Source organism: Desmodus rotundus, chromosome 2, assembly GCF_022682495.2.
Source record: "Desmodus rotundus isolate HL8 chromosome 2, HLdesRot8A.1, whole genome shotgun sequence".
Lineage (NCBI taxonomy): Eukaryota > Metazoa > Chordata > Mammalia > Chiroptera > Phyllostomidae > Desmodus > Desmodus rotundus.
In genome coordinates this window covers 104,023,380-104,048,926 of record NC_071388.1, presented here as the reverse complement: position 1 = coordinate 104,048,926, position 25,547 = coordinate 104,023,380, and the positions used below count along the sequence as shown (strand labels likewise).

Below are 25,547 nucleotides of genomic sequence, written 5' to 3'. Positions count from 1 at the left end.
CAGAAACAGAAAGGTAGTTTGAGGAGTACTGGGGGAAGAATTTTTAAACCTTGCTTGGGGGTTTCCCTTTTCTGTCCACGGACGACAATTCCAGATTTCTGCAACCTCTGAGAGCTCACTGCACCCAAGTCAAAGAAGGAAGTGCCGCGACGCTGGAGCAACGATGGGCGTTGCTCTCCAGAGGCGGTGCAACAATGGGCGGTGCAACGACCAGCGAGCTCCTGCCCGGGAGGTCCCGCCCCACAGAGCTTCTAGGTCTCGGCCACTGGGCGGTTCTCTTGGAGGGCGGGGCCTGTTTCGGCGGGCAATTGTGACGTCACCGGCCATTGCTGGGTTGCTACCGCACACGGGCGATGATTAAGCTTTTCGGCTAGACCTAGAAAGGGCAGAGGGGTGGCCTCAGAGCTCCAGGAGACGCCAGAAAGCTGGGGCACCGGGGTTCGTACGCTGGCCTCACAGCACCGGTAAAACGGAAATCCTGCTCCAGCGGAGCCAGCAGTCGGGTGGAAGCGGTGGCCCCGAGGCTGCCCCCTGGGCAGCAAAGGGAGCATCCTCACCTGGTAAGAGGGAGAAGGGAAACTTGGCGCGTATCTTCCGCGGTGCCAAAGACTGGAGCCCACCAGCTGCGCTGCAGAAACGTAATACTTCGGGGCAGCGGGAACGTTCATTTATTTTCTTCCTAGACGCTTGTCTTAAACATAGACAAACACCCGCCTTCAGAATAGTGTTTACCTGGTCCGCAAGGGGGCCTTTTGCTTCAAGACGTGTTTGATGCTTCCAGTATCTGAATTCTGATAGCTGCTTGGCATAATATTTAAACAAAACTGTTAATGTCCTTTCTCCTTGGTTAGGCCAGAAATACTGTTTTTGTCTTTCGGGTGTTGATGTTGAATATGCCTTTCTAGCATATTGAAATGGCTGTACCCAAAGACGCCATCCCTTCCTTGTCGGAATGCCAGTGCGGGATCTGCATGGAAATCCTGATTGAACCCGTAACACTGCCTTGTAATCACACGGTCTGTAATGCATGCTTCCAATTGACTGTGGAAAAGGCGAATTTATGCTGCCCTTTCTGTCGCCGCCGGGTCTCTTCGTGGACCCGGTACCATGCCCGAAGAAATACTCTCATCAATAAGGAACTATGGGAGATAATTAAAAAGCACTATCCAAAGGAATGCAAGATTAGAGCCTCTGGGCAAGAATCGGAAGAAATCGGTGAGTAAAACCCAGCGTGTTTGGTGGCTAAAAAACCAAAATGCTTAAAAAAATGAATTACTGCTAATCCACTTTTTAAAAGGCTAAAAAGGAAAGCCCGATTAGTATTTGTCTCAATTATTAACAGGGGGAGGGATGCTGGGTTCTTTGGGCCCCAAAGTCAGTACAAGATGGCTGTGTTCAATTGGTGTTTGTTGGGTTAAAATGAAAGAAAGAAAAAAAAAGAAAACTCTAAAGAATTGCTCGCATAGAGTCTTTATTCTTATGATTTGTATAAATGTTCAGATGAGAAGTAGTAGTACAGCAACAACAGAGATAAGGAAAGGACTGGATTCCTGTTAGTATTGCTTTTACTTTCAATTACTTTCTCTAACTTACTTGCTGATACATCTCCATCTTAAGCATGCTTTCAGCCTAAAGTAGCTTTCTGTGACCAGTTCCCTCTGGTTAGGCCACTTTTATTTAAAGCCCTCCACCGTGTGGACTCAGCAGCTATTGAGTGTGCCCCAAATGGAACAGTTGACTCTAGCATCTTGATCACTTGTGCGGATTGATAAGCTATGCAAATGTTTTTTGTCTCAATGTGGTGTCTGTGCTCAGGTGTACTTGCCTTTTTGTTGATGTTGTTTGAATTATTTTTATTTTAGTAAACATATCTAAAGCAAATTTTGCTGTTTGAATCATTTTTAACAGTAGTTATCTTTTATTAAAACTGCTTTATTGAACTATTCACCTGCAATTGATCTACTTAAAGAGTACACAGTTCAGTGATTTTTATATTTTAATACTGTGGTAAAATATATAACATAAAATTTGCTATTTTAACCATTTAAAATTTTTTTTTTAATTTATTGGTTTTAGAGAGAGAGAGGGAGGGGGCGGGGAGAGAGAAATGTTGATTTATTGTTCCACTTATTTAAGCATTCAGTGGTCATTGTACGTATCCTGACCAGGGATTGAACCCACAACCTCGGCATAACAGGACAACACTCTAACCAACTAAGCTACCTGGCCAGGGCTTATTTTAACCATTTTTAAGTGTACAATTCAGTGGCATTAATACATTCACCAGACTGTGCAATCTTTACCACCAGCTGTTTCCAAAACACTTTTATCATCCCCGATTTTTTAACCATTAAGCAGTAACTCCCATTCTCTCCCCACCTTTCTAATCTACTTTGTCTCTATGAATTTTCTTATTCTAGATATTTTCTATAAGTGTGTTCACATACAATATGTGATCTATTATGTTTGGCTCCTTTCACTTGGCATAATGTTTCCAAGGTTCATGTACATTGTAGCATGTATCAATTCTTTATTCCTCCCCCCACCCCGGCTGGTGTGGCTCAGTGCATAGAGTATCAACCCGCGAACCAACAAAAGGTCGCAGGATTGATTCCCAGTCAGGGCACATGCCTGGGTTATGGGGCCAGGTCCCCCATCCAGTTGGGGGCGTGCAAGAGGTAACCAATTGATGTATCTCTCGCACATCAATTTTTCTCTCTGTTTCTCCCTCCCTTCCCCTCTCTCTGAAAATAAATAAATAAACCTTTTTAAAAAGTACTTTTTAGAGCTGAGTATTTTGTGGATATATATATGTGTGTGTGTGTGCGCGCGTGCACACACACACACACACACACACATATATAATGCTGTTTGAATCTTGGTATGCTGTATACTTTATTTTTTAAAAAGAATACTTTTAGCCCTGGCTGGCATAGCTCAGTGGATTGAGCGTGGGCTGCAAACCAAAGGGTTGCTGGTTCGATTCCCAGTCAGGGCACATGCCTGGGTTGCTGGCCAGGTCCCCAGTGGGGGCCACATGAGAGGCAACCACACATTGATATTTCTCTCTCTTTCTCCCCCCCTTCCCCTCTCTCTAAAAATAAATAAATAAAATCTTTTTTAAAAAAAGTAATTATTAAAAAAAATACTTTTAGAGAGAGGGGAAGGGAGGGAAAAAGAGGGACAGAAACATGGATCATTTGCCTCTCACGTGTGTCTCGACCAGGTCCCGATGCACAACCCAGGTATGTGCCCTGACTGGGAATCGAACCAGAGATCTTTTGCTTTGCAGGACTACACCCAACCAACTGAGCCACACTGGTCAGGCCATTTTATGGATATATTTTATCTGTCTCTTCATCCACTGACGGATATTTGGGTTGTTTCCACCTTTTGGACAAGTATTTGAATATGTGGTCACTTCTGAATTGCTGGGTCATATGGTAATTCTATGTTTAGCTTTTTGAGGAACTGCCAAACTTCATGTGGCTGCACCATTTTACATTCTCACCAGCAATGTATAATGATTCCCCTTTCTTCATTTGTTCTTTTTCTTTTTTTACCCCATAATGATCCTAGTAAATGTGAAATTATATCTTAGTGTGTTTTTTAAACTGTGGTAAATTATACATAAATTTACCATTTCAACCATTTTTAAGCACAGGTCAGTGGCATTAAGTACATTCACATCGGTGTGTAACCATCATCACCATCTCTCCACAATATGTCATCTTCCCAACTGAAATTCCATATCCATTAAACAATAACTATTAACATTTTACTACACTTGCTGTGCCACATAGCTCTTCATCTGTCCATTAGTCTTATTTTTCCATTTCTTTTACGCCTTAAATATATAAGTATGTATATTATTAGATATTATTATTAAATTATAATTTTTTCTTTTAATATAGGATTCGCATATAATGAGAGATGCACAAATCTTCATTGTACCTTCAGTGAGTGTTCACATACATAACCCTCTGTAATACAAACTTCTGTAATACAGAACCAGCACCGCTGAAAATTCCCTCATGTCCCTTCCTGTTAATTCCTACTCCCATACCCCCAAAGTCAACCACTGTTTCTCTTTTTTTCTACTATAGATAGTTTTGTTTGTTCTAGAATTTCATATTACAATATAAGTGGAATTCTATCAGTTTCCTGGGCTTGCCATAACAAAGTACCACAAAGTAGGTAGCTGGTTATACAAAATTACTTTCTCGTAAGTCTGGAGTCTAGAAGTCCAAAATCAGGGTTTCAGTAGGGACATGTTCTCTTTAATTAAAAAAATTTTTTTTCAATTACAGTTTACATTCAGTATTATTTTGTATTAGTTTCAGGTGTACAGCATAGTGGTTAGACAATCATACTTTACAAAGTGTTCTCCCTAATATTTTCAGTACCCACCTCGTACCATATATAGTTATTATACTGTTATTGACTGTTATTTCCTATGCTGCCTTTACATCCCCATGACTGTGTTGTAACTACCAATCTAAACTTTTCAGTCTCTTCACCTTTCCCTCAAATCCCCTTCCCTCTGGCAACCATCAGTTTAGTCTGGTCTTTGAATCTAGGAGTCTGTTTCTGTTTTGTTTGTTCATTTATACTGTTCTTTAGAGTCCGCATAGAAGTGAAATCAGATGGTATTTGTGTGTCTCTGACTGACTGACTTCACTTAGCATAATACCCTCCAGGTCCATCAATGCTGTTGCAAATGGTAAGATTTTATTCTTTTCTATGGCTGAATAACATTCCATTGTATGTATGTACCAAGTTTTTTTATCCGCTCATCTATTGATGGACACCTGGGTTGCTTCCATAGCTTTGCTATTGTATAACGATGGAGTGAACATAGGGGTGCATATATGTTTTTTTAAATTAGAAGTGGAATCACTTCATCATAAAGCCTCCATTTCTAAATTTTTGAGGAGCCTCCATACTGTTTTCCACAGCTGGCTGCACCAGCTGCATCCCCACTAACAGTGCACAAAGTTTCCCTGTTCTCCACAACCTGGCCAATGATTGCGAATTTGTTGATAGTCATTCTAACAGGTGTGAGGTGATATCTCACTGTGGTTTTAATTTGCATTTCTCTTACAATTAGTAACATTGAGCATCTTTTCATATGTCTACTGGCCGTTTGTATGAGGGACATGTTCTCTTGAAGGGTCAAGGGGAGAATCTCTTCCTCAACTTTCTCTTAGCTTCTGGGTGTTGTTGACAGTCCGAGGTGTTCCCCAGCTTGCAGCCGCATAACGCCAGTCTGTGCCTCCAAATCGCATGGCCTTCTTTCAGAGTGTCTCTGTCTTTACATGGCCATTTCTTCCATCTCCTCTCTGTGTTTCTTTCTTAGGAGGACACCAGTGATATTGAATTAAGCCCTCCCTACTCCTGTGAACTCAACTTACTTACATCTACAACAACCCTGTTTCCAAATAAGGTCACATTCTTAGGTAGTAGGGGGTTAGGACTTACAGTAGTCATGCACTGTGTGGTTTGTTTGTTTGTTTGTTTTTAAGATTCTATTCGTTTTTAGAGGTGAAGAGAGGGAGGCAGAGCGGGAGAGAAACACTGATCAGTTGCCTCTTGTACACCCCCAGCCAAGAACCTGGCCCTGCAACCCAGGCATGTGCCTTGACCAGGACTCAAACCAGCAATCTTTCTGTTTATGGGATGATGCCCAACTGAACCACACCAGTCAGGGCCACTGAGCCAGGGCTGTTAGGGCAGTGTGTATTGTTTTCTGCAAGGTTCTTTTAGTCAGTATGAAGTTTAAGATTCATCCTTGTGTTATGGGTATTACTGGTTGGTTGATTGGTTGGTTGGTTGTTTTTAATCCTCGTCAGAAGATATGTTTTTATTGATTTTAGAGAGAGAAGAAGGGAGAGGGAGAAAGAAACATCAGTTGGTTACCTCCTGTACATACCCCGATCGGGGATCAAACCCACAACCTAGGTATGTGCCCTGACTAGGAATCAAACCTACAACCTTTTGGTGTACAGGATGAAGCTCCAACCAACTGAGCCACCCAGCCAGGGCAGGGTATTACTAGTTTATTTCTTAATTTTGAGTACCATTTTACTCTGTTGGCTATTCTGCAGTTGATGGCCTCAGCCATTTCTAGCTGTGAAGATTCTTGTACAGGTTTTTTGTTTCATATGTTATCATTTTTTCTTGTGTAAATATTAAGTGGAATTGCTCAGTAATAGAGTAGGTGTATGTTTGTTTGTATAAGAAACTACCAGATCATTTTCCAAAGGTGTATTTTTTAATCCCAGCAACAATTTACAGTTGATCCTTGAACAACAGGGGGTTGAATCCACTTAACACCCTGATTTTTTTCAGTACCACATGTACTGTTTCAGTTGCAGTTGGGAATTGGTGGGTGTGGAGGGCTGACTGTATGCATTGCTCTCCACCATTTCATATAAGGACATGAACATCCTTGGATTTTGCTATCCATGGATTATCCTGTAACCAAAGAATGGAAGAGTAATTTTATAAACAGCTTAATTCAAGTTCAAGTTAGGTATTATTATTTTTATTTTTGGTCCAGTATTGGACACTGAGTTCTTTAATTGGGTTTTTCCTTCAGAATAAAATTAAAAGTATGGGAATAAATTCCTTTTAATGAATTCTTTAAAAAGAAAATATTTTATTTATTTCTTTTCATAGAGAGGGAAAGGAAGGGAAAAAGAGAGGGAGAGAAACCTCCATGTATGAGGGGGGAAAAAAAAAGCAAACAGTATCAGTTGCATCTTGCATGCCCCCAACTGAGTACCTGGTTTGCAACCCAGGCACGTGCCCTGACGAATCGAATGGGAATCGAACCAATGACCTTTTGGTTTGCAGGCCAGCGCTCATTCCACTGAGCCACATCAGCCAGGACTCTTTGAATGATTTCTTCCTGCCAAGAAAGAACAGTCATAAGAAAGCCATATTAAGTACTGTAGAAACATTTAATTTAAGAGGGTTACAATAGAAGTTTCAGAGTTACCCAAAACTGAGCAGTGTTGAGAATTGTTTTCAGTGGAACTCAAAAGTTGATTATCACAGTGGCATTTAGTGTATGAAACTGATGTTTTCACATTCCTTATACACTTAGAAATTGTAACCCCTGTGGAAAACTGTATGGAATTTCCTCAAAAAACTAAAAATGGAACTGCCTTTTGACCCGGCAATTCCACTGCTGGAATATACCCTAAGAACCCTGAAACACCAATTCAGAAGAACCCATGCACCCCAATGTTCATAGCAGTGTTATTTACAAGCCAAGTGCTGGAAACAGCCTAAATGCCCATCAATAAATGAGTGGATCAAAAAACTGTGGTACATTTACACAATGGAATACTACACAACAGAAAGAAGGAACTCCTACTATTTGTGACAGCATGGATGGAACTGGAGAGCATTATGCTAAGTAAAATAAGCCAGGCGGTGAGGGACAAATACCATATGATCTCACCTATAAGTGGAACCTAATCAACAAAACAAACATTCAAGCAAAATAGAAACCGAGACATGGAAATAAAGAACAGACTGACAGTAACTAGAGTGGAGGGAAGTAGGGGACAATGGGGGAAAGAAGGGGAAGAGTCAAGGAACATATATAAAGGACACATGGACAAAGACAATGGGGCCTGGATTGAATGGAAGATGAAGGAGGGTAGGGTGCGGGAGAGTAATGGGGGAGAAAATGAGGACAACTGTAACTGAACAGCAATTAATAATAATAAAGAATAGCACATAATTGCTGCACCTAGAATGTAAGAGGCATATAAAAGACAATTTTACTCTGTTGTGTCTCTGGTTGAAAAAGTTACTGATCTTAGCTTAGATTTACCTTTTGTACAAATAAGTAAACTTCAAAAATCTCAGAAGTTCCATATTTTAAAAAAATTAGAGTTCCCAGCTCACTATAAAGTAGCTAAACATCTTCTGTAAATTGCATGTTCCTTTCTTGTGCCCATTATTGTAGTGTGCTTTCTTAATTGATCTGTAGAAAATCTTGTTATATCCTGAACATTAATTCTCTCTTTTTTAAAAAAAGATTTTATTTATTTATTTATTTATTAGAGGGAGGGGAAGGGAGGGAGAAAGAGAGGGAGAAAAACATCAATGTGTGGTTGCCTCATGCGCACCCCCTACTGGGGACCTGGTCTGCAACCCAGGCATGTGCCCTGACTGGGAATCAAACCAGCGACCTTTTGGTTTGCAGGCTGGCACTCAATCCACTGAGCCACACCAACCAAGGCTGTCTTTTCATTAACAGTTTCTTAATATGTTCGCTATTTTTATTTTTTACTTTATTAAATTTGCTTTTTTTTAATAAAAAGAAACTTAAAATCTTCCCTTTCCAATTGTTTACAGTTCTTTACTATTTAACCCTTACCCCCATCCCCAAACACACACATAAGGACAGAATTTTATTTGAGAACTTTAATAGTTAGGAATATACTAAAGCAGGGGCTGCCAACAGTGGTCCACAGGCCAGATTTGGTCCAGATCTTTTTTTGTGAATGAAGTTGTACTGTAGATAAATGTAGAACACAGGCACTACATTTGTGACCGCTTTTGTGCTACAGTGGCAAAGTTGAGTGACTGTGACAGAGACGGCAGAGCCTACAAAACAAAGTATTTACTATCTTGCTCTATGAAGGAAAAGTTTGCCAATGCCTAAGCTGTCACCTCTGATACTGTACTCTCTCTGTACATACTTTATCCTTTGTTAGATGTGCTATGATAGAAGTGCTGTCCCTCCTCTCTTCCTGGGCGTTTTTCTAGCCCTTATTTTTTTCAGGGGTCTTAAATGCCTCACCTATATTGTTTCAAATGGATCCTCTTTGATGGCTCAAATAAATAAGAATTTAGCATACTCTATCCCTACTTTTTATAGAGTTACATCACTGTTTTTAGTTCCTCTGTTGCAGAATTTGCAAACTGCTGGCATATATGCCTTATAAAGCCTGTTGGCATATTTTCTGTGCCCTATTTAGTGCCAACCTTTAAAATTGAGAGATTTTACATTAAAATATAGATTTATGGATTGTCTTGAAAAAAAATATGGCAACAATGGACCTGAGTTTCCTGATGGTAGTCACCTGGAGTTGAGTAACAGCTGGCTCTTTAAATAGGCAGTTGTGTTCTCTTTTTTTGGATTTAACTCCAGGGAGATTTTTCCCTTCTTTGTGTAGCTTAGTGTTTCTCTTTAATTCTGTAGATTTATTTCAAATGTCTAGTGATCCTTGGTTTTGCTTTCATATTTAAAAATGAGGCCCTGGAGCACTGAGCCCTGGCATGGTAGTGCAGTTTGGTAGAACATCATCCAGATATGCCAAGGTTGCAAGTTTGATCCCCATCAGGCCACATACTTGTACAAGAATCAATCTTACGCAACTACTGTATGCGTAAGAGCAGTAGTTGATGTTTCTCTTTTTTCTCTCCCTCCCTTCCTTACTCCCTCTCTCTAAAATAAATAAGTAAAAATAAGAGTGAGGCCCTAGACAAAAGCTCTGTGTACATGTGTAGACACTGATGACTGGCAGGCATTGAGGTTAAGCAGATGGAAACTTGGCCATTATGCTTTGTCACTCCAGCTGCTAGATATCAAAGGGCTTTGCTCTGGGCCATTTATATTAGCTGCACTTGATCTATCCAGACAATTCAGTTTTTTTAAAAAAAAAAAACTTTGAGCCCTGGCTGGTGTGGCTCAGTGGATTGAGTGCCAGCCTGCAAATCAAAGGGTTGCTGGTTCAATTCCTGCTCAGGGCACATGCCTGGGTTACTGGCCAGGTCCCCAGTAGGGGATGCGTGAGAGGCAGTCACACATTGTTGTTTCTCTCCCTTTCTTTCTCCCTCCTTTCCTCTCTCTCTCTCTGAAAATAAATAAATAAAATCTTTAAAAATAAATAATAAACTTTGAATGTGCATATGTGTACTTACATTTCCAGGAAGAAATGCCTACCAGCCAAATACTCTTAATTTGACTGTTTATGACTTTGGATTTTCTGACCCACACTTTCACTCTGCACTGTACTCATATGATGCCTTGTATTTCTGAGCTTGAGCTGCTCTTCAGGTATATGATGCAGATCCCCTCCTGCTTAGGCTATAGCCTTCCCTTCTGAAGGGCTACACCGTATTTGGCTACACCGTTCACCTCGCTTATGTTGGTTTCCTGTTTTCTAAGATTTATTAAGTTTTTTGGTTACTGATTGACACTTCCCCTAATCTCTTTGCTGGGTAGGATTACTTTCTTTTTATCCCTTTACTGTTATTTTAATGGAGTCTAGAGAAAGAGTTAAGTATACATATTCATGTGTCATTTTGAACATCTGGTTTTTCTTTTAAGAGGAAACTCCTTAAAGAAGATATTGCTATATCTGTTAATAATTATACAATTTATTTTAACTGTGTTTTTATATTAATACAGCTTTTAAGTACATTTTATTGATTATGCTATTACAGTTGTCCCAATTTCTTCCCCTTTGCCCCCCTCCACCCGGTGCCCCCCTCCACCTGGTACCCCCCTCTCCTCCGGCAGTCCCTCCCACCTTAGTTCATGTCTATGAGTCATGCATATAAGTTCTTTGGCTTCTCCATTTCCTATACTATTCTTAACATCCCTATTTATGTTGTACCCACTATTTATGCCTCTTATTCCCTGTACCTTTTTCCCCATTCTCTCCCTTCCCCCCGCTTGCTGCTAACCCTCCATGTGATCTCCATTTCTATAATTCTGCTCCTGTTGTAGTTGTTTGCTTTGTTTGTTTTTGTTTTTGTTTTTGAGATTCAATTGTTGATTGATTTGTATTTTTTGCCATTTTATTGTTCATAGTTTTGATCTTCTTTTTCTTAAATAAGTCCCTTTAACATTTCATATAATAAGGGCTTGGTGATGATGAATTCCTTTACCTTTACCTTGTCTGGGAAGCATTTTATCTGCCCTTCTACTCTAAATGATAGCTTTGCTGGATAGAGTAACCTTCATTTTAGTTCCTTGCTTTTCTTCACTTTGAATACTTCTTGCTGATCCCTTCTAGGCTACGAAGTTTCTTTTGAGAAACCAGTGACAGTCTTATGGGAACTCCCCTGTATATAACTAACTTCTTCTGCTGCTTTTTAAGATTCTCTCTTTATCTTTAACCTTTGGCCTTTTAATTATGATATGTCTTGCTGTGTCCCTCTTTGGGTCCAACTTGTTTGGGACTGTCTGTACTTCCTGGACTTGTATATCTATTTCCTTCACCAAATTAGGGAAGTTTTCTTTCATTATTTTTTCAAATAAGTTTTCAATTTCTTGCTCTTCCTTTTCTCCTTCTGGCATCTCTATGGTTTGGATGTCAGTACATTTGAAGATGTCCCAGAGTCTTCCTATTCTTTACTCATTTTTTTTTGAATTCTTGTTTCTTCATTCTGTACTGGTTGACTATTTATTTCTTCCTTATGTTCCAAATTGTTGATTTGAATCCCGGCTTCCTTCCTTTCACTGTTGGTTCTGTGTGGAGTTTTCTTTATTTCACTCAGTGTAGCCCTCATTTTTTCCCTATGTGTTTGCGGTACTCAGTGAGTTGTCTGACAATCCTTATCACCAGTGTTATGAACTCTGCATCTGATAAATTGGCTAATTCCGTTTTGCTTAGTCCTTTTTTTGCAGTTGTAATCTGTTTTTTCACTTGGGCCGTATTTCTTTGTCTCCTCAATTTGACAGCCTCCCTGTGTTTATTTCTGCATGTTAGGCAGAGGTGCTTTGACTCCCTGTCCTGATGTACTTGTTACATTGTAAGGGGAGGAGCCTTAGGTATTCACCAGGGTGAGGCAACCCACTTCACTGCTTTGTGGCGCTGTATGTGGGAGAGGGGTCAGAGAGGGAACAATGCTACTTGTTCACATCTTACCCCATTTCCCATTACTTCCCCCACTTCCCATATGCAACTGGTGCCCTTCTAGCTGCTGCCCTGGTGCCGAAACTCCGAGTGTGTGGGTTTGTGTATATTCTAGGATTGTGCAGGTCCTTTAAACAAACTCTCCTGAGAGACCTGCAGTTTCTTTTGTCATCCCAACTGCTACTGGTTTTTATAGCCAGAACTTATGAGGCTTTATTTCCCGGTAATGGATCCCTGGGCTGCGCAGTCTGGCTTGGGGCTGAGATCGCTGACTCCCCGGGTGTCCCTCCTGGTTTTGATCTGGCAAACATGAATGTGGGACCACCTGTTCCGCTGGTCACCACCACTGCTGCTGCCCACCACTGCTGCCTCACCGTCGCCACACCACATCCTCTCCGCTGTGGCTCCCCATCTCTGCCCCCCATATTGTCTGGGATTGTCAGAGATGTCTCATATATTTCTTTAAATCCTTGGTTGTTGGACTTCATACAGTTCAATTTTCTGGAAGTTCTGGTTGTTTTTTGTGTTGAGGTTAGTCGTGATCGTTCTTATGGTTGTGCAAGGAGGCAAAGTGTGTCTACCTACACTTCCATCTTGGCTGGAACTTACTAATATAGTTTTAATGGAAGACAAAGCTAGCCTTAAAATTCTGTGTTGCTTCTTAAAATTATTTTCTTTCTTGATCTGAAACAGTTGATGACTATCGGCCAGTTCATCTGTTAAGTAAACCTGGGGAGTTGAGAAGAGAGTATGAAGAGGAGAAAAGCAAGGTAGGAACTAAATAGTTACTGCTTTTTGGAAAAATTCTCTGCTGTGTTTTCGGTTTCACATTTTACATACAGTTATATGTGCTTATATAAATAGTACAAACTGAAATGTGAATAATTTTAATGTATTTTATAAAGCCTCTGTTTTTTACATATGTTCACAGTAGTTACAAACTAGCTTTAATTTATTTATGCATCATTGGTGCTCTTATGTGATAAATATCCCTAAGTATTTTTATTTCCGTGAAGCTTTGAGCTTAAAGGACAGAAAAATTGTGGTAAATTATGGGTCTTTTAGTCCATTAAGGGTGCTGTAACAAAAATTCCATAGACTGGCAGGCTTGAACAATAAACATTTCTCACTGTTTTGGAGGTTGGGAAGTCCAAGATCCAAGGTGTTGGTAGATCTTGTGAGAGGGAGACAGGAATAGGAAGCAGGGGGAGGGAAGACAGAGACAGGGAGGACAGGGGAGAGAAAGAGAGGAGACAGTGAGGAAACAGAGGGACAGAGAAAGGTCATCTTTCTTGTTTCTCATCACATCAGGGTCTTAATCCCATTGTCCCATTCCTGAGGACATGACCCAGTTACTTCCCAAAGGCTCCACCTCCAAATACCATCACATTGGAGATATGGGCTTCAACAGATAAATTTGGAGGGATACAACAATGAGTTTGGATGAGGAAAGTATAAATAGAGCTCATTGTGAATGACGGAAAGAGGAAAAGAGGAAGTAGTGCTTACAGTGAAGCTTTTGAAGTCACCAGTACTAGGAGAGCCCTGTTATCCCCTCCCCTCTTGCTTAGTCTAGAGCACTGTTGTCCAATAGAAAGGCAGTGTAAGTCTACATTCAATTTACATTCTTCTGGTAGCCACATTTTAAAAATATTTTTTTCTAAAGAATCAAATTCATGTTAATTTATATTTTATTTAACCCATTATATCTAAAATATTTTATCAATATGAAAGTTTTAATTATATAAAATTATGATTATATGTTAATTATAATGTGATTAGGCATTAACTTTATGAAATTATATAAAATTAATCATGAGATTTTACATTATTTTTACTTAGTCTTCAAAATCTTTTGTACTCACAGTACATATTGCTTTGGTCTAGTCACATTTCAAGTGCTCAGTAGTGTAGCTAGTGGCCACTGTATTGGACCGTGCAAGTCTAGAAGAACCAATACTAAGTACATAATTATAATAAATTTGATTGTTAGCATATTGTCTAAGCAGTGTTCTTAATTAAGAGTTTTAAAGGTATAGTTTAATACTTACAGCAGTGAGAACGGGCTCTGTTTTGACTGCAAATAAAAGTAAACCTAACTTTAACTACCTTAAACAATAAGAAAATTGTAATTATTTGCAAGTCCAGAGGTAGGGGCTTCAGGGGTGGTTTCATCCAGACCTCTAACTTGCAGATCTTCGCTGACTGCTGTCAGCTGACTTTATTATCTTCAGGCTAATAGCATGACGGCCGCACCGATCTGAACCTCTGTTTTCTCATGGGATTGCATAAAGGACTTAGGCTTGAGTCACATCCTTTGGAATTCTAAAGTGGTTCTTGTTTGTTTGTTTGTTTGTTTTTGGTTTGTTTGTTTTCAGGAGAAATGTAGTTTAAATGACCATAAGCATGACCTTAGATCCTAGAATTAGAGTTAGTCTCTACTCTGCCACTTACTGTTTTAAGAAAGCCATTTGTTTTTGTTTGTTTGTTTCTTCATTTGTAAATCATGTAATAACCATTGTGGTTGTCTGTCCAGCTATCATTGCACTCCGGCCCACTGTGTTTGGGGATTCTTCCAAACTTCAGGGATAGGTTGTATTAGTCTAAGGCAGTTTTACATTACATTCCCTTTGCTGGGGTTTGGTTCAGGAACCTGGCCTAAGTTAGTCAGCGCATGGCATTCTGTTAACTGAAGAAGAGTGTTATCCGGAAACAAGTCCACAGATGTGTGACAGTGCAGTGGGAAGCATGATTGAGGACTGAGGGGAGGTGGGGTGAGGTTTTGGATAGAGTTTCGTTGGGCCGATTGGGGAAGGCTTCATGAGAGACTTCTTGAGTTGTTCTATAGGAATTTGCCTCTCCAGATTTGTACTTCATTTGAGATATTTTAATTCCTGTTAATTTGTTCATTTTTTTAAAATTTTTTTACTGTTTTTATTATGAAATATTGCAAATATACTAAGAAGTTCAGAGTATGATTATTCTCTATTCATAATTTTTAAGGTGGAGGCAGAGAGACGAGCCAATGAAGAAGAAGAAAACAAAGCCAGTGAAGAATACATACAGAAATTATTGGCAGAGGAGGAGGAAGAAGAAAAAAGACAGGCAGAACAAAGGAGAAGAGAGATGGAAGAACAGCTGAAAAGTGATGAAGAACTGGCAAGAAAGCTAAGCATTAATATTGTAAGTTTTAGGAGAGAACTTTGAAGGATCAACATTCCTATTGCTCTGACTATGATTTTCAAAGGTTCAAAGAAGTGTTACCCACAACTACTTCTATATATTTGCTCTGCTTAAAACTTTTGCATATTTTTTCAGTTTTTGCATATTGTTACAGATTTGCTCTAATCCAAGTATACTTTTTAAAACTTTTTACATGTTATTAGTATATTGAAATTATGTAGAAAAGCTATTCAGTGAAAAACCAAAGCTTCCTTTTCTGATTCCCATTCTGTTTCATTACATTAGTCCCTTTCCCCAAAGGTTAGCACTGTTAAGAGTTTCTTTTAACTGTTTTTATTTTTTCTTGGCTTTTTTCACTTGATATACTTTAGAGATTATATTTTCATATTACTGCATATAGTCTATAAAGAGTAGCATAATATTCCATTGTATGGATGTAAATCATTTTCAGAAAGTGAAGCACAGGCTACTCTGTCTGTGGAATAGCTACTCTGTCTCACTGCTTCACTAATAAACTCTCTTTCACTTTAAACCAAAAGAGAGAGAGAGGGAGGGAGAGGGAGGGAGAGAGAGAGAGAGAGGGAGAGAGAGAGAGGGAGGGAGAGAGGGGCACATTAAATTCTTCATATATTATACCTGGATTTTATTGTCTTGCTGTAGTTTAATTATATTGCTTAGGGGAAATGAATGAAAGAAAGAATGGTAAAACACATGCTTAAGACTAAAGAATACAGTGGGGCCCAGCAATTTGAAAGTGTCTGGCAGAATCACCCTGGGAATTCTTTGAAAATACAAACTTCCATACCTATTCTAAATCTATTGAATCAGAGTCTCTGAGGATGGGACTTAGGGAATAACATTCCCAGAGACATCTAGGGAAGTCTGATGTGCGTTGAGGTTTGAGAGCCTCTAAAAACAATTCCTCTGCTTTCAAACAATAAATATGTTAAAATATACTAACTACAATGAAGTATATCCAGAATTGGTTTTTTTTTTTTCTGAAAGGCATACTGTTCATAATAATATATCCAAGTTTTAGATTGTATGACCTTTTTAATTACTTTCTTTTTTAAATTGAAGTAGAGTAGCTTTATAAAGATACACAATAGGAAATTAAATAAAAGACGTTGACTGATAGAAAAAAAAATGGGATAACAAAGAAAATACAGGGGTGGGCAAAGTGGGTTTACATAATACAAACAAGTAATAAAATAATAAATAATGCAAGAATAAACTGTTTTGCATACAACTGTGAACCTACTTTTGCCCACCCCATATATCAAAGAGGAGAATCTTTACCTGTCTTTAAAGAGACTATTGTTGTAATCCTTGTTTTCCCATGGGATTATGAGAGTAGAATTATTAATATTTTAGAATAAGTTTTTGTTTACTTCCCAAAGTTTGATGGTCCAAGGCCAAGTGTCTACCACCACCAGTTATATTCATTTTTTCCAGTAGTGTAGTAAGAAACTTATGCCATGACCAATGTGGCTTAGTTGCTTGGGCATCATCCTGCAAAGGAAACTTATGAGACTACAGCAAGTAAATATTCATGGTATTTATTAGTATGCCCTCAAGTCCCCAAATTAAATTACTTTTGCAAAAATAACTTTTATTCCAGGTATAACTACAGCTCTTTGAATTTACTCTTATACATCAAGGTAGTTATATGAAACTTTTCGTTAGAAAAATTAACAGAAATTATCAGCTAATGATATTGGTATCATCATGCCTTTCTTGCTCTATAATGCAGAGTAAAAATGCAATTAATGTAGACCAACTTGGATGGACTTAATCTTGTTCGTTCTGGTTTTTACATGGTCAATGTTATTCAAAAAGTGTGTAGAATTTAAATGTAAGCATAATTCCTGAAAAATTCTGTTGTGGATTCTGAGTTAATTAGTTGAATTAGTAGCTTGCTTTATTACAAAATTATTTTTATAATGTCTGTTATGCTTTTTCTTGTTAAAGAACCATTTCTGTGAGGGAAAAGTCTTGGCTTCTCCCATGAATTCTAGGAAATCGGATCCGATTACAAGCAAGTTGCAAAAGAAAAATAAAAGCAAGCAAACAAATACTGGAGATATTCAGAAGTAAGTGAACATGACTGTTGATCGATTATTTATTGACCACCTGTATGCCAGTGTTTATTTGTTCCTATCTGACTGTCAAACTTTAGTTCATGCACTCTGCATGAAAACCTTCTAGATGGTCTGAGACTGATGTAAAGTAAAACTAAGAGAGCTACTCATATAGGTTAGGTTCCTGGCTAGCATGAAGAGAGATGTAAAGGGGTATTTTTTGTTTGTTTTTTGTTTTTTTAATCTTTATTGCTCAGGGCTTCCATGATGTTCACATTTTCTCAAACTTAAACAGTTTGCATTTCCCCTCTTGGTTTAGTTAGATTCAAGTGAGAAAAGCTGGCCCCGTATAAGGTCATCCTCACTGAAGGAATTTATAATTTGGCATCTGGGTCATTCACTCACCCTCTTTTTCCCAGTTTATGCATTACATTTCTTCTCTACTATACAAAAAGCATAAGTCAGGTAGTCGACAGTGGAGTGATGATTTAGCTCCCCACAAAGCCCCTCCAGCGGCAGGTGGAACTGATGACTTTATGAGGATATAAGCTTTCCCATTTTAATTCATAGTTTGGAAAGTTTGAGAACTACAATCAAGATTTCAAAAACATATAAGGGCTTTGGGTTCAACTGAGTAAATATGTGTAGGTAATTTGCCTTCTTCCAGAATTCATAGAAATTTTGGATTTGTGGTAGTGGAGATTTGAGATAGGGACACTTAGATTTAGGGTGGGGGCAGAGTTACAGAAGGGGTTGATATTAAAATAAAAAATAGATATAACAATAACAGTATTTTTAATGCTAATATTATGCAAAGTAGAAATCAAGAGAAAAACCATTAAAAGGAGAAAAGCAGAAAGATTGCATAATTATGTTGGGTTGGCCAAAAAGTCTTTTAGTTTATTCCGTAAATAAAAGACACATTTTTCATTTTCACCAATAACTATTGATTTGGATATTTTGAGTATGTTGGCTGTCTCCCAGTATTGGCTTCTAGTGGGTAGAGGCCAAGGGTGATGCTAGACATCTTCCAATGCATAAGACAGCCCTAGAGCAAAGATTTATTTGGTCAAAAGGTCAGTAGTACCAAGAAACTTCACAAAACATTTTTTTTTTTTTTTTTATTGTTATGCAATTACAGTTGTATGCCTTTTCTCCCCATCCCTCTACCCCACCCCAGGTGAACCCACCTCCCTCCCCCCTCTCCACCCTCCCCCTTGGTTTTGTCCATGTGTCCTTTATAGTAGTTCCTGTAATACCCTCTTCCCACTATCCCCGCCCCCACCCCCCACCCCCGCCCTGGCTATTGTTAGATTGTTCTTAACTTCAATGTCTCTGGTTATATTTTGTTTGCTTTTTTCTTCTATTGCTTATGTTCCAGTTAAAGGTGAGATCATATGGTACTTGTCCCTCACTTCCTGGCTTATTTCACTTAGCATAATGCTCTCCAGTTTCATCCATGCTGTTGCAAAGGGTATAAGCTCCTTCTTTCTCTCTGCTGCGTAGAATTCCATTGTGTAAATATACCATAGTTTTTGGATCCACTCGTTTGCTGATGGGCACTTCGGTTGCTTCCAGTACTTGGCTATTGTAAATTGTGCTGCTATGAACATTGGGGTGCACAGATTCTTTTGGATTGGTGTTTCAGTGTTCTTAGGGTATAATCCCAGCATCGGAATTACTGGGTCAAAGGGCAGTTCCATTTTTAGTTTTCTGAGGAAATTCCATATTGTTTTCCACAGTGGCCTCACCAGTCTGCATTCCCACCAACAGTGCACAAGGGTTCCCTTTTCTCCACATCCTCTCCAACATTTGTTTGTGGATTTGTTTATGTTGGCCATTCTGACTGGTGTGAGATGATACCTCATTGTGGTTTTAATTTGCATCTCTCTGATGGCTAGTGATGCTGAGCATCTTTTCATATGTCTCTGGGCCCTCTGTATGTCTTCCTTGGAGAAGTGTCTGTTCAAGTCCTTTGCCCATTTTTTAATTGGGTTGTTTGTCTTCCTGGAGTGGAGTCGAGTGAGTTCTTTATATATTTTGGAGATCAGGCCCTTGTCTGAGGTATCGTTGGCAAATATGTTTTCCCATACTGTTGGTACTCTTTGTAATTTGGTGCTGTTTTCTTTAGCCATGCAGAAGCTTTTTATTCTGATGAGGTCCCATTTGTTTATTCTTTCCTTTATGTCCCTTGCTTTAGGGGATGTGTCTGTGAGGATGTTGCTGCGTGGAATGTCTGAGATTTTCCTGCCAATGTTTTCCTCAAGGACTTTTATGGTGTTACGGCTTATATTTAAGTCTTTTATCCATCTTGAGTTTATTTTCGTGTATGGTGTAAGTTGGTGATCGAGTTTCATTTTTTTGCACGTAGCTGTCCAGATCTCCCAACACCATCTGTTGAAGAGGCTGTTTTTGCTCCATTTTATGCTCCTGCCTCCTTTGTCAAATATTAATTGATCGTATAGACTTGAGTTTATTTCTGGGCTCTCTATTCTGTTCCATTGGTCTATGTGCCTGTTTTTATGCCAGTACCAGGCTGTTTTGATTACAGTGGCCTTGTAATACAGTTTGATATCAGGTATTGTGATCCCTCCTGCTTTGTTTTTCTTTCTCAAAATTGCTGCAGCTATTCGAGGTCGTTTATGGTTCCATATGAATTTCTGCAATGTTTGTTCTATATCTGTGAAATATGTCATGGGTACTCTAATAGGGATTGCATTGAATCTATAAATTGCTTTGGGTAGTATGGCCATTTTGATAATGTTGATTCTTCCAATCCATGAACATGGTACATGCTTCCATTTGTTTGTATCTTCCTTAATTTCTTTCTTCAGTGTTGTGTAGTTTTCTGAGTACAGGTCTTTTACCTCCTTGGTTAGGTTTATTCCTAGGTACTTTATTTTTCTTGTTGCTATATCGAATGGGATTTTTTTCCTGATTTCTGTTTCTGCAGTTTCGTTGCTGGTGTACAGGAATGCCTTTGATTTCTGGGTATTGACTCTGTATCCAGCTGTTTTGCCAAATTCATTTATTAGGTCGAGTAGTTTTTGAGTGGAGTCTATAGGGTTTTCCATGTACACTATCATGTCGTCTGCAAACAGTGACAGTTTCATTTCCTCCTTTCCAATTTGGATGCCTTTTATTGCTTTTTCTTGTCTGATTGCTGTGGCTAGGACTTCCAATACTATGTTGAATAGGAGTGGTGAGAGAGGGCATCCTTGTCTAGTTCCTGATCTTAGTGGGAAAGCTCTAAGTTTTTGTCCATTGAGTGTGATGTTGGCTGTAGGTCTCTCATATATGGCCTTAATTATGTTGAGGACTGCTCCCTTTATTCCCACTTTGCTGAGTGTTTTTATCAGAAATGGGTGCTGTATCTTATCAAATGCTTTTTCCGCATCTATTGATATGATCATGTGATTTTTGTCTTTGCTGTTGTTGATGTGATGTATTATGTTTATTGATTTGCGAATATTGTACCATCCTTGCATCCCTGGGATGAATCCCACTTGGTCATGGTGGATGATCTTTTTAATATATTGCTGGATGCGGTTTGCTAATATTTTGTTGAGAATTTTAGCGTCTATGTTCATCAGCGATATTGGCCTGAAGTTTTCTTTCTTCGTTGTGTCTTTATCTGGTTTTGGGATTAGGATGATGTTGGCTTCATAAAAAGAGTTTGGGAGTCTTCCATCAGTTTGGATTTTTTCGAATAGTCTGTGAAGGATAGGGGTTAGTTCTTCCTTAAATGCTTTGTAGAAATCTCCTGTGAAACCATCTGGTCCAGGGCTTTTGTGTGATGGGAGTTTCTTGATGACTTCTTCAATTTCCTTTGCTGATATTGGTCTGTTCAGGTTTTCTGCTTCTTCTTCATTCAGTTTTGGAAGATTATATTTTTCTAGAAATGTGTCCATTTCATCTAGGTTTTCAAATTTCTTAGCATACAGGTCTTCATAGTAATTTCTTACGATCCTTTGTATTTCTGTGGTATCAGTTGTAATCTCTCCACTTTCATTTCTAATTCTGTTTATTTGGATCCTCTCTCTTTTTTTCTTGATGAGCCTACTTAAAGGCTTGTCGATTTTGTTTATCTTTTCAAAGAACCAGCTCCTGGATTCATTGATCCTTACAATTGTGCTTTTAGTCTCTATGTCATTTAGTTCTGCTCTGATCTTGGTTATTTCCTTCCTTCTGCTTGCTCTGGGCTGTCTTTGTTGTTGTTCCTCCAGTTCTTGTAGGCGTAGGGTTAGGTTGTTTGTGTGAACTGTTTCTAACTTCTTAAGGTAGGCCTGTATTGCTATGAACTTCCCTCTCAGGACTGCCTTTGCTGTGTCCCATAGGTTTTGGGTTGTTGTGAGTTCGTTTTCATTTGTTTCCAGGAAGTTTTTGATTTCTTCCCTAATCTCATTCTTGACCCATTCATTGTTTAATAGCATGCTATTCAGTCTCCATGCTTTTGAGTGTTTTGGGTTTTTACCCTTGGGGTTGGTTTCTAGTTTCAGACCCTTGTGGTCAGAGAAGATGCTTGATATGATTTCAATTTTCTTGAATTTGTTGAGGCTTGCTTTGTGTCCTATCATGTGGTCTATCTTTGAAAAAGTTCCATGGACACTTGAAAAGAACGTGTATTTTGCTTCTTTGGGATGAAAAGCTCTGTATATATCAGTTAAGTCCATTTCCTCTAAGGTATTGTTAAGTGACACAATATCTTTGTTGATCTTTTGTTTGGAAGACCTGTCCATTTTTGATAGTGGGGTGTTAAAATCCCCTACTATAATTGTGTTGCTGTCAATATCTTTCTTGAAATCCTCCAAGATTTTCTTTATGTATTTGGGTGCTCCTATGTTGGGTGCATATATATTTACAATGTTTATGTCTTCTTGGTGGATTCTTCCTTTGAGTATTATGAAGTGACCTTCTGGGTCTCTCTTTATGGCCCTTCTTTGGAAGTCTATTTTGTCAGATATGAGTATTGCTACCCCTGCTTTTTTTTCCTGTCCGTTTGCTTGGAAGATTTGTTTCCAGCCCTTCACTTTCAGTCTGTGTAAGTCTTTTGTCCTGAGATGGGTTTCTTGTAGGCAGCATATGTGTGGGTCATGTTTTCTTATCCATTCAGCTGTTCTATGTCTTTTGATTGGAGCATTTAATCCATTTACGTTTAAGGTTATTATCGATAGGTAGTTATTCATTGCCATTATTTCCTACCTGTGTTCCTCTGTCTTTCTCTTTTCCTTCCTTTCCTTAAAGCAGTCCCTTTAGCATCTCTTGCAGAGCTGGTTTGGTGGAGCTGTATTCTTTTAGACTTCTTTTGTCTGGGAAACTCTTTATTTGGTCTTCTATCTTGATTGAGAGCCTTGCTGGGTAAAGTAGTCTTGGTTGCAGGCCTCTGGTTCTCAGTACTTGGAATATTTTTTGCCATTCTCTTCTGGCTTGGAGCGTTTCCATTGAGAAGTCAGTTGCTAACCTTATTGGGGCTCCCTTGTATGTTACTTCCTTTTTCTCCCTTGCTGCCTTTAAGATCCTCTCTTTGTCTTGGAAATTTGCCATTTTAATTATGATGTGTCTTGCAGTGGGTCTCTTTGGGTTCCTCTTGTTTGGGACTCTCTGTGATTCCTGGATTTGGGTGACTTTTTCTCTTCTCAGATTAGGGAAATTTTCCATCATTACTTTTTCAAACAGGTTTTCTATCCCTTGCTCTTCTTCTTCTCCTTCTGGTATTCCTATTATACGGATATTGTTACGTTTCATGTTGTCCTGCATTTCCCTTATTGCCTCTTCATTCTTTCTGAGCCTCTTTTCCTTTTCTTGCTCCTTCTGGGTGTTTTTTTCTACTTTGTCCTCCAGCTCACTGATCCGATCCTCTGCTTCGTCAAGTCTGCTTTTAATTCCTTCTACTGTGTTCTTCAATTCAGAAATTGTATTCTTCATTTCCTCTTGGCTCTTGTTGATATTTTCTATTTCCTTTTTCATGTTGATATAGTTTGCAGTGAGTTCATTGTAGTTTCCTTGTAGTTTCTGGTAGTTCTCTTTGAGCTCAGAGAGCTCAGTGAGTTTCCTGATGACCATTGCTTTGAACTCAGTATCTGATAGTTGACTTGCCTCTTTTTCGGTTAGTATTCTTTCTGAGGCTTCCTCCTTTCCTTTCATTTGGGAATTGTTTCTTTGTCTTCCCATTGTTTGTGAGGCTCTTCTTGTTGGCCTCTGCGTCTTAAATTGCTTTGTTCTGACTCCCTGGATTTATGATATGAACTTCTATGGTAGAATGCCAATGGGATTCGGTGGTGCTGTCTCCTTACTCTCCTGTGCTCACTGGTCTTGAGCTGACGTTTATGTGTTTAACACGGTCTAACTCTAGTCTTTTCAGCACTCCAGGTTTTGTTGTCTCACCTGTGGGAAAAAGAGAAAGGGGGGGCAAAAGAAAAGAAAAAAAAAAAAAACACACACACACACACAAAACAAACCAAAACAAAGATGGGAAGGAGGGAAAAAGGAAATAGGAAAGGAGGAAAGGAAGGAAGGAGGGAAGAAGGAATAAAGAAAGATCGGAGGCAAGATAAGAAGGAATTTTAGCAAAAATTAAAACATAGAAATAGATAAAAGAAGGCAGGAAGAAGACATAAAAATGGTAAAGGATGGGAGGAAGAAGGAATGAAAAAAAAGAAAAAAAGAGAGAGGAAGAAGGAATTCAGGGGGAAAGGAAAAAAAAGAAAAAGGATAAAAAAAAAAAAAAATCTTCTATTGGCTTTAAACCGGTCAGGTTATTTCTGCTGGTGTCCTGTCTGTGCAACGGGAGGGGGTGGTTGGAAGGATTGGTTTCACTTTTCTCTCTTCCTGGGTCACACTCTTTGCTGTTTTGTAGGTGTGGTCCCTGGCGTCAATCAGTCCGTTGATCAGCCAATCCAGCCGCTTTGGCTTGTGACGCGTGCGCGCGCAGCAGGGGAATCCAGCCGCTTTGAGTCTGTGACGTTATTTTGTGCCCTGAGCGCGCAGCCGGCGGACTAATCGATCCGCCAGGGCTTGGAACGCTGGCGCGCAAGTGGCGGATTCAGCCGCCTTGGGGTTAGGACACTCGCCAGCAGCTTTGTATTTGGAAAACAGGCACCCAGCCGGCCCTGTGCTTGGTGAGCGCACGCAGCCCGCTGAGCCACAGGCTCTGTGCTTGGGGGCCCGATCCAGCCGCCCTGGGCTTGAGTCTCTCGGGCGGGCGGGGCCGCCCTGGGACTGAATCACGCGGCACTGGGTTCCGAGGTTTTGGGCCTGTGGGTGGAGCAGCTAGTCTCTGCTCCAAATTATCTCGGAGGTTTCAGGTGTGGGCGCCCCTCCGGGGTTTCAAGTGTGGGTCCCGTTCGCTAATCTGCTCGCGCGCGCGACCGGACCTCAGGTGAGCGTAGCAGTCCAGGGGTGGAGGGGGAGGGGCGCCAGGGGCCTCGGCTACTACCGAGAGTTCTCTAATTAGCCCCTGAGTGTCTCTATTTTCTTTTTCTTTTTGAGAAATTCCTCCTTTTCAAGCCCCCCTGGTCTAATCAAGCACCTGGCTGCTCACAGCGCAGCCTGGCCCTCTCCCAAGACTCCTGCAGGAGCCCCTGCGCCAGGGCTGGCGCTTCTGCCGCCCTTGTACCGCGCGGTCCTGGGTCCCGTGGACCTTATTGTCCTTGAGCACTCTTCTTACCGTCAGATCTTTCAGTGTCCTCTATCTTTGGTCTCTGATCTTCGTATATGCTGGAATACTGTTGGCTGTTCGCTCTGCTCCTCAGATCAGCTAGGTATTTCCCTGGCGTTGAGGGGAAGTGGACTCCGCTCCCACCTATGTTGCCGCCATCTTCAGTTTTTCACAGCTGGGAAAGCTGGGCGGTCCACGCAGAGGTCTGGTGAGGGCCGGCTTCCTAGTTGACAGGCCCGCATTGTTGCTCAGTCACCTCACGTGGCTGAGGGAGCTCTCTTGAGCCTCTGTGGTAAGAGCACGGATCCCATTGATAAAGCCACAAAACATTTTTGATACATTGCATCAGTCACAGCACCTTCTCCATACACTACACAAATCTTTTTTTGTGTTTCAATTGTTTTTACTTTTCTGGAAAAAATAAAGCATAATATGCTGAAAATGTTACAGAGCTTCTTCCATCTTCAATATTAAAATGGCTGCACAAAAATTCACCAATTTTGATAAGTTTTTAAATGACTTTTTTTTAAAGATTTTATTTATATATTTTTAGAGAGAAGGGAAGGAAGGGAGAAAGGGGAAAGAAATATTAATGTGTGAAAGATACATCCATTGGTTGCCTCTTGCATGTCCCCAGCTGGGGACCTTGCTGCAACCCAGGCATGTGCCCTGACTGGAAATCCAACCAGCAATCTTTTGGTTCACAGACTGGCACTCAATCCACTGAGCCACACC

At 39.9% G+C, this 25,547-nt stretch overlaps 1 protein-coding gene across 1 annotated transcript in view; it reads left to right on the top strand.

Moving 5' to 3' along the window:
* Window positions 1–307: 307 nt before the first annotated feature.
* The window catches only part of RNF168 (ring finger protein 168), a 43,229-nt gene continuing 17,989 nt past the window's right edge, over window positions 308–25,547 (top strand). Inside the window, exons 1-5 of the mRNA XM_024578124.3 lie at window positions 308–560; window positions 906–1,215; window positions 12,585–12,661; window positions 14,895–15,074; window positions 17,046–17,167. Coding sequence (XP_024433892.1) covers window positions 915–1,215; window positions 12,585–12,661; window positions 14,895–15,074; window positions 17,046–17,167 — 680 coding nt within the window. The 5' untranslated portion in view covers window positions 308–560; window positions 906–914. The remainder of the gene's footprint in view (window positions 561–905; window positions 1,216–12,584; window positions 12,662–14,894; window positions 15,075–17,045; window positions 17,168–25,547) is intronic.